The 12,452-nt window shown below is 33.9% G+C and overlaps 1 protein-coding gene across 1 annotated transcript in view; it reads right to left on the bottom strand.

The window, feature by feature from the left end:
* Positions 1–9,839: 9,839 nt before the first annotated feature.
* Positions 9,840–12,452, bottom strand: part of LOC145268448 (ras-related protein Rab-35-like) — a 56,233-nt gene continuing 53,620 nt past the window's right edge. The window contains exon 6 of the mRNA XM_080124015.1: positions 9,840–10,314. Coding sequence (XP_079980141.1) covers positions 10,195–10,314 — 120 coding nt within the window. The 3' untranslated portion in view covers positions 9,840–10,194. The remainder of the gene's footprint in view (positions 10,315–12,452) is intronic.

Here is a 12,452-nt window from a genome sequence, read left to right as displayed (position 1 = left end):
TCAATTTAAGCCATTATCACTGCACAAGCAGTAAGGCCAGGCATATAAGATCAAAAGTAGTTTCTTTGATATGACTGAGCATTCGAAATGAATGTTTCTGTTTGGAGCACAGAGTATGATACTTGACGTTTACATATAAACCTTATATTCAAGCCACACACACACACACACACATATATATAAAATCAACAATAAGTTCTCTACAGTGCAATATAGACTACAATGTATTATGAACTAATTACTCCAAGAGACATGTGAACACAAATTCCTTTTGCTTCCACTTGAGACCAACTTAATATCTTTGTCATGCAAATAGCCTTTAAGATAAAAAGTTGAAAAGATGAGGCAAACTTAATGATGTAAATAAAAAAGCATAGCCTGAAGTCATTTATGTTTCTACCACTGCAAGATGATGTGACACAAGTCAAGCAAGTGGGATTTGAAAAGTCAATGCCCTAGAGGAAAATCACTCTGACCTACAAAAAATGCCTGTGCAGTCCAATCAACATTCACCAGTAGGGGTGCCTCAGGCGATTAAAAATGAACTAATCCCTTCTCAAAAGGAGAAGTAAAATCTTGGGAAAATAAATCTCCTAGAACTGCGCAAAACCAGAGACATAGCCCAGTTAACAGGAAACAAGTCATTTCAACAATTTCCGCAATTCTGGGTTCTTTTGCTGATGACAAATTTGAAGGCTTATGCATATTTTATGTTGACTTATTGCAGAGTTATGCCATTGGTCTGTCTTGAATTTGGTCATTTTAGGCAGTTACTTCTCCCTTCTGGAGCTAGTGTATTCTTGCTAGTTGGTCATTTAGTCCTTTCTAATCTTTGAAGTACAATCTATATATTTGCAGTTAATATCAAATCTCATGTCAATACACTTTTTTGCTTTGTGAGTTAGAAATAAATGATATAAAATAGACTATTTTTGGTGCAAAATACCATATTTTGCACCAAAAATATTCTATGTGGTTTAATAACTGATTTGATTATTGATACTTAAAAAACCTTGCCTAATCAATATAAAATTGTGGGAACATCTTGTCATTTGCTTTTACATGATTTGCACATTTTATTTTTTTAATTTAAAATTTAATTTTAAAGACATGCAGTAACATCAAGTATGTTAAATTCCTATTATAAAATTAAATCCACCAGAATGCATTTTGGTTTCATGAAAAAGTCGACCAGTTTTATATTTTAATAGTTGAAAAAACAAAATTATTTTGTAATCTTTCAAAAGTTGAAAGTTTTGAAATCGTTGAATAGATTTTTTTTTTTTTTTTTTTAATATTTAGCAAATTAGTTTTTAAAAGATTACAAACTGTTTATATACTATTTTATGAATAGAAAATTTAAATATTTAGCTTAACAAAAATAGTTATAATTTTATAAAAATTTGAATGCTTATTGTTATGGAGATTGAAATCAAATGTGGCAATTCAAAATAACAGGAAAACCTATGAGTATATTTATCAGTGAAAAATATTAGTGTATACCAAAAAATTATGGAAAATTATTGAATAGAATTTTAGTAAAAATAAAATTAATTTACTATGTGCCAACAAACTTCAAGCAACAAGCACATGGTGTCTTTCTTTTAGCAGGAAGATAATCTATGACAAGCTAGTTTGACAATGTTGGGATTTAATTGATTCGTAATAAGTTAATTTTATTTAAAATTCTACTTGACTAACTTTTTATAGTTGTTGGTGTACACTAATATTTTCACTGATAAATATACGTGTATATTTAATTTCAAGTAAATAATTTCCATATAGTTACGGCATTAACAATGTTACTGTTTCAGTCAAATAATGATCTCATCAGATAACCTAAAATTATGGGTTTGATCCTGAATACAATCCTTTAATTTTGACAATTCTTTATAATTAAAAGGATTGTGTTCCAATGTAAACCATAATTTTAGGTTACTTGAGGTTATTATTTGACAGAAATACTTATGATAATAACAATGGTACTATGTAAACTGTTTACTTTAAAGTAAATAACATATTTTGCTTCTTTTTTAATACCTTTAACCTGAAATTATTAGTGGCAAGGCCACAGGGAAGACAACCAAAGCAGTAAAACCGACAAATGTAGGGGAGACAACTGAAGCTGCCTGCCAGACACTATATGTAGAAATGTAGACAAATTTGGGCATATTTTATTGGTTTGAAAATATAGCTTACCAATTGCTATAAAATTTTAACCAAAGAATAGTATTATATAATCTTCAAAAAGCCTGCAAATTTTCATGTAGTTTCGACGCATAGAACCAAAGATATGAGCATTTAAATATTTAATTTGGCTACCAGTATAGCTATAACCATACTTTTTTTGCCAATTTTATAAGTGCAAAATCTCAGTGAATATTGATCAGAATTTAACAAATAAAGGCTTGTTGGAAAGCTAATGACCTGAATTGTGTAGTGAGCTACGTGACATTTGTCCTTAAGGTTGCACATTGTTAAAAAAAAGTAGGGGATCTCTTTTCCATACTAATTTTAGGTAAAATAAGCACCCACTTTATGGCCACCTTTTTTTTTTTCTTTTTTTTTTGTGTGAGTGGGATCTTTTTTTTTTTTTTTTTTTTTTTTTTAGGGATGGTATTTATTGTGGCCTGGTAGACCAACACAAAACCTACCTTAAAAAACTTGTTTTCTATAGGTTTTTGTGTGTGCTGAAAACAAATATCACATTTAAATTTTCTGAAAATAAGTATTTTTCCAGATATTAAGCAAAAATATGCGTGCTTGCGCATACCACAATGGCCACCACTTATAACAAAGAATTACATTGCTTAATATATGGAAAAATACTTATTTGCGGAAAATTTAAATGCAATATTCGTTTTCAGCACACCTGAAAACCTGTAGAAAACCAGTTTTTTAAGGTAGGTTTTGTGTTGGTCTATCAGGCCATGAGTACCAAATAAACACTAGTCCTAAAAAAAAAATTAACAGACGCCCCCCCCTCCAAAAAGGTGGCTATAAAGTGGGTGCTCATTTTATGTTTAATTAATATAAAAAAGTGATCCCCCACTTTTTAAAACTATAATTTCTTCATATCTTGAAAACTACTAGTTTCCCGGAATTTCAACTTATTTTCGTTTTTCAGCATCCTTGAAACCCTTTTTTAGTGGTAATTTGAAAGGATTTTTTTATGGGGAGAAAGATACTTTACCAATATTTCATTCATAGTTATTTGTTTTCCGAGTTTTGTATATGAATTACAAAATATCTGATATTTTCCCAAAACCTCTGGCCTTGATGAAGAGGAGACTAAAACTTGCTGCTATGGTTTCAAATGATCTGAAATAACAGCGAGGGGAGATTTTGTTCCAAATGTTTCTCATATGTTATATATCCCCTCTTTGGTTTTCATAGATAAAGTAAATTTCACAGAGTATAAAGATTATTTGATACTAGAGACATTCATAATCGTACCCTATTTCCAAAAGGCTTTGGGGAAATATATATCCTTACATCATCAACGCTCTGATCCCCATCTGGCATCAATTGGGATGGATGGCTCTCGTCTGGGAGAGGCCCCGTACTTTGACAAGCTTCTGGGTTTGACCTTTACTCCTGATCTGAAATGGAACACGTACATCAAGTCTGTTACCAAGGTCGCTGGAAAGATGGTGGGATCCTTCTACCGCAATTCTCTTATCTATATAAAAGCCAAGTACGTCCAAGGATGGAATACTGCTGCCATATCTGGGCAGGAGCTGCTAAAAACAGCCTATCCTGCCTTGACAGAGTACAAGAATACACTTCATGGCTTAGTGGGGGATGTCCTTTTCTCTACGCTGCAACCTCTCTCCCACGGAAGAGACGTTGCGAGCCTATCCTTGTTTTATCGTTATTTCTATGGCAGGTGCTCGTCTGAACTCCAATCTCTGGCCCCCCCCCTCGCCAATCTTTCACGAAAAACACTCATCTAGCCGAATCCACTGTGAAAAATTTCCCCCACTCTTTATCTGTGCCTAAATTAAAACGTGGATTTCATGAACAAAGCTTCTTTCTTAGAACTGCACGCCTGTGGAACTCTGTTCCGTCTGCCTGCTTCCCACCTGACTACAACTTGGATGTCTTCAAGTCCAACGTTAACAAATTCCTAATAAACTGCCCCCTTAAGTAAACACTTCATCAAATCTCCACACTAACGTAATGTATTTGCAATAACCCTTATCCCTGAGTGGCTTCCGGGCCTTGATAAGTGGTGACCACTGTGTAAAAAAAAAAAAAAAATATAGATATATATGTCTGTCTGTCAACCACAGACACTGTTTTGCTGTATCACAGTTTTTCAGTGCAGCTCTACTCAACCTCCTATTTGTCAGTCAGCACTTCTAACCATTACGCTATTTGGTATGCAAAATTATAATTATTAAACATTGCCCAAATGACGTAAACTCCATTTGTTTACCCAAAAAGCATTTAAAATAAAATAATAGGAAAACTTCTAAATGTTTAAATACATATATTTTACCTATCTTGGGTTGAGTATTTTGGGGAGCAAAAACCAAAATACTCAACGCAAGATAGGTAGAATATATGTATATAAACATTTAGATGTCCTGTTATTTTATTTTAAATTACCATTTACATATTTCACTTGAGTCGCATTGTAAATGAACACCAAATTTTGTTCATTTCATTTAATAACCAAATAATACTTTTATATAATTAAATCCGACTTTCAAAATGCTATTAAACAATAATTTGCTAAAAGCAAAATGAAAGTTAACTCATATTGTCATGATTCTAAAAATATGAATATAGTAAAATATTATGAAGTCAATCCTCTACTCATTTTTTATTAAATGTTTTCCAATAAAAGTTAACGATTATAACTAATTAAGTCTGGCAATTCAAGCTAGTCAGATGCAGCACACTAATGAAAGTTGCCTGCCACTTGACAAATATTGAATATGCTTTGTTAATTAACTGCATGTAGGCCTTATATATATACATATATATATATATATATATATATATATATATTAGCTGTATATACCCGATCGAAATATATTGCTGGGCAAAGGGGTTACTCACATACTATTTAAAATACACCAAATACCCTTGTTAGGAAAATTCGACACATGTTGAATTTAGGAAAGCATAAAACACATCCATCTTGGTCTATGAAAATCAAATGTGAAGTAACTTTCATAGCTTAAATAAATAAGCTTACTTCCGGTTTTAAATGTGCTGTTGTCAGCTATTAATAATTGAAAATAAATTAAATTAAGTAAATTAACTTTAAATAATATTTCTAAATAGAAGAATTAAAAGGATTATATTACAACAAACAATAAAATTAGGTCAATTATTTAAATACATTTTTTTAATGTAATATGCAAATGAGGATATTCATTTTATATAGATTTCTTTTAAATACATTGTGTGTGTGTGTGTATATATATATATATATATATATATATAAATTATGCTGGAATAAAAGTGTAAATAAGTTCGTTTTCAGTATGTAAATTTGTGAAACTACTTTTCGTACATATTAATTAAATTGTGAACAAACAGACAAGAATACAACTTTATTATAAGACAAGATTCAAGCAAGCAAGAACCGCTGGATATAAGTAAAAAATAAGTTTACAACCCAAAATCTGCAAACTTAGAGTGAATCTCAACCAAATAAAACGCCTCAATACAACCAAGATAGGAATTTTTAATATATCTTATTTGTGTATCCTGTTGAATAATAAATTCATGTACAATATAATTTATGGTCTTAAATTTCTTATATATATTAGTGCTGCAGAAATGTGTTCATTTTTTTTTATTTTATTCATTGCATGTTACCTCACTCAGATTGTTCACGAACCCACCCGTGTGCTCGACAATGACGGCCAGTATGCGAGTCTACTAGACCTTTTTCTCACAACTTGCCCTGAACTATGTTCAGTTTCTGTTCTGTCTCTTCTTGGATCTTCTGACCACTCTGTTGTATCAATTAAGATAAAAATGAAATTTAATAAGTCCTCAGACGTACCTCTCCATCATACAGTATACGATACACTATGGCTGACTGGGATAGCTTCCGTACATTTATATTGGATCTACCTCTGCGTTCCATGTTTAAAAAGGATGTAGCCTCTATAGTATCAGACCTGACGGAATGGTTAATTGTAGGTATAGACTGTTTCATACCCTCGAAAAAGTTCCAGCAAAAAACTAACAGCCAGCCATGGTTCTCTCCAGAATGTGCTGCTGCCATTGCGCACAGAAATCACTTTTTCCACTGCTCCCAACGTAATAGATGTATGGAAACTAAAGCCGCTTTCAGGTCTGCCAGCAACCATTGTAAGAAAGTAATAAAGAAGGCAAGAGAGTTGTATGCTCAGTCCGTCAAGTCCAAAGTACCTGAGCAGCGGCTTGGTTCCCACCAGTTTTGACAAATAGGAAACAGAATCCTGAACAGAAGCGTGTGATCTATCCCAACTATTATCAATAGACCTGAGGTAATCTCATCAGCATCAGACAAAGCCAAACTCTTTGCAAAGAACTTTGCAGCTAATTCTACCATTTGCAGCCAAGGCCGCCAACCCCCAATATTTCCTCCTGTATCAGAAAACACGCTATGTGATATACATATATTTGTACATGATGTTGGCAAGCTAATCAAAAACCTTGATTCCAGTAAAGCAACCGTCCCTGACGGTATTCCAATTATAGTACTCAAAAAACTTCAACCAGAACTAGCACCAATACTTACAAAACTGTTTAAACGTTGTCTTAAGGAAAATTGCTTCCCATCACCCTGGAAAATCTCATCAGTATGCCCTGTATTTAAGAATTCAGGTGATCGTTCATCCCCCTCTCAGTACAGGCCAATAAGTCTCCTGTGTGTCATAAGTAAGTTGCTGGAATCTGTGTTAAATAGAGAAGTAATCAACCATCTCATCAAAAATAACCTTCTTAGTGACACACAATATGGTTTCCGTTCTGCTAGATCTACAGCAGATGTGCTTACAGTTATATCTCATAGGATTAGCGAATCTCTCGACAGAGGCAACCTTTCTAGGGCAATTGCTCTTGACATATCTAAGGCCTTTGATAGAGTATGGCATAAAGGTTTACTTCACAAGATCTCCAGCTATGGTATAGCTAGAAATGTCTTCTCAATTATTAAATCATTTCTCTCTGATAGGTTCATAAGAGTAGTAGTTGATGGGCAAAAATCAGAAGCTCACAGTATAAATGCTGGAGTCTCTCAGGGGTCCATCATGGGCCCAACTCTTTTCCTGATCTACATTAATGATCTTCCAAATCACATCCTTACATCATTCGTAGACATTTTTGCTGACGACACTACCATCTATGGTAGCACATCTAAGACAGTAAACGACCAAGTTCTCTCCGGTTCTCTCTCCTCTGATCTTGATCACGTTGTACAATGGGGAAAGGAGTGGCTGATTACTTTTAATTCATCTAAAACCAAGCTTCTATCTTTACATCATCAACGTTCTGATCCCCATCTGGCATCAATTAAAATGAATGGCTCTCGTCTTGGGGAGGCCTCAAGTTTTGACAAGCTTCTGGGTTTGACCTTTACTCCTGATCTTAAATGGAATACGTACATCAAATCTGTTGCCAAGGCTGCTGGAAAAATGGTCGGATCCTTCTATCGATCCAGTAGATATCTCACTGCTAATGCAATTCTCTATCTATATAAGAGCCAGATACGTCCAAGGATGGAATACTGTTGCCACATATGGGCAGGAGCTGCTAGAAAAGACTTGTCCTGTCTTGATAGAGTTCAAAATAGACTTCGTGGCCTGTTGGGAGATGTCCTTTTCTCTTCGCTGCAACCTCTATCTCACAGAAGAGATGTTGCGAGTTTGTCTCTGCTTTATCGTTATTTTCATGGAAAGTGTTCGACTGAGCTTCAATCTATGGTCCCCCCCCTCGCCAAACTTTCACAAGAAACACTAGACTAGCTGAAAACATTATCAATAATTTTCCCCACTCTTTATCTGTACCTAAACCTAAACAGATTCCATGATCAAAGCTTCTTTCTTAGAACTGCACGCCTGTGGAATTGTCTTCTGTTTTCCTGCTGTCTATAATATGGTTGTCTTCAAGTCCAACGTGAACAAGTTTCTGATGAGCCGTTCCACTTAAGTTAACAAATTTACCGAACTTCCATTACTATCGATTACTATATTGTCCTTTTGACTACTCTACACTCTTTAACCCTTATCCTTGAGTGGCCTATCGGCCTTGATAAGTGGTGACGCCTATGTAAAAAAAAAAAAAAAAAAAAAGAAAAGAAGCTCCCATACTTACAAAACTGTTGTCTTAAGGAGAATTGCTTCCCAACACTCTGGAAAACCTCGTTAGTATACCCTGTATTTAAGAATTCAGGTGATCGCTCATCTCCCTCTCAGTACAGACCAATAAGTCTCCTGTGTGTCAGGAGTTGCTGGAAACTGTTAAATAGAGAAGTAGTCTACCACCTAAGCAAAAATAAACTTAGTGATATTCAATATGGTTTCCATTCTGCTAGATCTACAGCAGATGTGCTTATGGTTATATAGGATTAGCAAATCTCTTAGAGGCTTCATTTCTAGGGCAGTTGCTCTTGACATATCATAGGCCTTTGATAGAGCATGGCATAAAAGGTCTACTTCACAAAATCTCCAGTTACAGATAGCTGGCAATGTCTTTTCAATTCATTTGTCTGATAGGTCAACAGGCAAAAATCAGAAGCTCAGAGTATTAATGCTGGAGTCCCTCTTGCCCCCAACTCTCTTCCTAATCTACATCAATTATCTTCCAAATCACATCCTTACATGTACATGTATGTACGTGTGTGTACATATTCCCATTAATCCTAACTACCCAAAGGAATAAGGGACTAGCATACTAAATAAACCTAGGGGCAAATTTAGAAAAGGTTAGGAGGTTTAAATTTTTTAGATCAATTAGAGACACCCCAGAATTAGGAAATACCAAAAGAACATGTCTATAGCTTTTATTCCGGTTTCTTTTGCAAATTTGTTTGCAAAAGGGTTCTGTTTGTAAACTTTAGATAAAAAAAAAAAAAAAAAAAAAAAAAGGTTACAAATTTTAGTTATGCATAATTGTAAGAAAAGAATTATTTTAAGAAAAAAGTGTGTGTGTGTGTGTGGGGGGGCGTAAATTAAATGTTCATTTATCAGCATAAAAATCTTAAAATAAATAGTTTTATTTACAGAATGTTTTATATTTTAATAGTTGTTAGAGATTGTGTATCTAGTTTACTTGCCTCCAGATGAGGGCAGAGTTAGACACAAGGTCATTTTTTAACGTAGAGAAAGCATTTAAACAAAGAAAACATTAAACAAGTGAATGTTATCACACCAGTTGAAGAAAAAAAAAAAAAAAGATATTTTTTCTAACTTTTGTTTGTTACCTCTTTTTTTTGTGCATAAATCTTGAAAGTAAACCATTTTATTCAAATATTTTGTTTTAATTTAATTTACTTTGTCGATAAAAAAAAAAAAAAAAAAAAAAAAAATTTTGTGAAATATGCGCACATTGTTTATTTAATTCTAGGGTACCTAAAGCTAAAATGATCCAAATATTTTAACTTTTAATTTTAGGTATATATTTTTTAATTTTACAAACTTTTTAATGTTTACCCTTTATGTATTATATTTTGATAAAAACTAGATTTTCAACTATATATTTGCATTTGCATATATCCACTCGTACCATTTTTACCCAAACTCTTCTGCCATTTTTACTTAAATTCACATTTTGTTGGTCTTTACTTTGCACATACAATGTTATCACAGAGAAAAAGAAAACAATGCAAATTCCAGAAATTAAAAGAATTTTTATTTTACATATTTATTTCAAACAGAACCAAATTCCGTAATATAAAAAAAAAAGAAAAAAAAAACAATTTAAATTTTTTATGTTTACTTATATAAGTGTTTTATTAAAGTTTTTTTCATAGAAAAACGGATAGGGAGGGGAGGTATTTCATGGAGGAAGAGGAATAGGAGTAAGGATAACAAAAAAAGAATGTATGTATGAGCGATAAAGAGAGAAGAAAGAAAGAAACAAGAAAGAAAAAGCAAAAAAAAAAAAAAAAATGTATGAGAGGGTAGTAGCAGGAGGAGGAAGTAAAGAGGGAGAAATGTCCACTGTGTCACAGTTATTTCCCCTTCAGCAGCACCGTTTCTTTTGCTTAGGCGATTTCTGCGTCAAGTGGATGCCTTCGCTTGCATTCTTCAGCTGCTGCTCCTTCTTGTTGGTTAGCACCAGCTTTGTAATGCCAAGGAACAACTGAAAAAAAAAAAAAAAAAATTAAAAAAAAAATTATATATATATATATATGTATGTGTGTGCATGTACATATATCTCATCATTGTAAGAAAATATATACTAATGAGGTACATTTTTTTTTTTGGACTTATCAAGGTCAAAAGGCCACTCAAGGATAAGGGTTAATGAATGTAAGGGGAGGGTAGTGTAGTAATCATTAATGGTGTGTAAATTGGGTAAGATTTGATTATTTATGGGGACAGCTCACCAAGAACTTGTTTACATTGGATTTGAAAGCTACCGTGTTGTATCCAACCGGGAAGCAGGTCAGCAGAACAGTGTTCCACAGGGAGGCAGTCCTGGGAAAGAAGCTTTGTTCATGAAATCTGTGTTTAGATTTAGGCACAGATAGAGAGTGGAGAAATTGTTGATAGTGGTTGTAGTTAGTCGAGTGTTTTTTGTTTTTTTTTGTGAAAGTTTGGCAAGTGGGGAACCATAGATTGGAGTTCAGTCAAACACAATAGAGCAGAGACAGGCTAGCAACGTCTCTCTTGTGGGAAAGAGGTTGCAGGGAAGAGAAAAAGACATCACCTACTAGGTTTTTAAACCACTTTTGAACTCTAAGGCAAAAGAGCGCACCAAACAGCTCCTGTCCAGATGTGGCGACAGTACTCTATTTATACCTGGCCCTTAAACAAATAGAGGATTGCATCGGCAGTGAGAATGGTAGAGTAATCCAACGATTTTCCCAGCAACCTTGGCAACGGATTTGATGTATGTGTTCCACTACAGACCAAGAGTGAAGGTCAGCCTCAGGAGCTTGTCAAGACATGGCGCTTCCTCAAAATAAGAACCATTCATTTCAATTGGGGCATGACAAATAATTATTCGAATTGTAACAAAAGCTCAATAGAAATGATTTTTCACTTACAGAGCATATATCGATCATTAGTTATCATTCAAAAACCAGATGTATTTTTTTTTTATTTCATATAGGCATCACCGCTTATCAAGGTTCAGGGGCCACTTGAGGATAAGGGTTAAAGAGTGTACAGTAGTCAATTGGACAAAATAGTAATTGTCAGTAATGGAAATTTAATAAATTTGTTAACTTAAGGGGAACGGCTCATCAAGAATTTGTTTACATTGGACTTGAAGACAACCATATTGTAGTCAGTTGGAAAGCAGGAAAACGGAAGACAGTTCCACAGGCATGCAGTTCTAAGAAAGAAGCTTTGCTCATGGAATCTACGTTTAGGTACAGATAAAGAGTGGGGGGAATTATTGATAGTGTTTTCAATTAGAAGAGTGTTTCATGTGAAAGTTTGGCGAAGGGGGAACCATAGATTGAAGCTCAGTTGAGCACCTGCCATGAAAATAACGATAAAGCAAAAAACTCACATCTCTTCTGTGAGATAGAGGTTGCAGGGAAGAAAAAAGGACATCTCCTATGAGGCTACAAAGTCTATTTTGAACTCTATCAAGGCAGGATAAGTCCTTTATAGCAGCTTCTGCCCAGATGTGGCAACAGTACTACATCCTTGGATGAAATTCACACTTAAGTTTTCATTATTTATAGTTTATTTTTCATGTAGTATGTCTTTCACTTTTCAATGAAACCTGTGTAAGACCACTAAACAATTCCTCAGATACAGGTGTATGTTCCTCAAAAAACTGTTGGAGAGTTTTCATATGGAATGAAAAGGGATTTGAAGAAAAAAGATGAAAGAAAATGGAGATATGTAAAGTCTGCAAAAATAAATTTAAAAAAATACATTTATACCCCCCCCCCCAAAAAAAAATAATTGACTTCAAAACACACATGGGGAAAATGCCTTGTGTCACCATATTGGTTATCAATCTATATATCTATAAAAGTGAAAGTGTCTGTGTATGTACATTTCCATATGAAATAACTGTCAATTTTAAGTCTACGGACTCAAAATTTGATATACAGGGTACTGAGATTTGGGAAAATTGACGTGATCATTTTTTGGCCTGAAATTTGGCGATTAAGAGGTCAAAGTTCAACGATTTGACCTTTGAGAACTCTACCAAACTCCTCCGACAATTTTGGGTCTAAACACTTGACATTTCAGATATAGATTCCTTGGACATGGATCTAACTTAATAACTTGATTTGAGCCCAAAACAATAAA

This window comes from Euprymna scolopes, chromosome 43, assembly GCF_053919585.1.
Source record: "Euprymna scolopes isolate OS-2025 chromosome 43, ASM5391958v1, whole genome shotgun sequence".
Classification (NCBI taxonomy): Eukaryota; Metazoa; Mollusca; class Cephalopoda; order Sepiida; family Sepiolidae; genus Euprymna; species Euprymna scolopes.
Note: the sequence above shows the minus strand (reverse complement) of the source record. Positions and strands in the feature narration are given on the sequence as shown.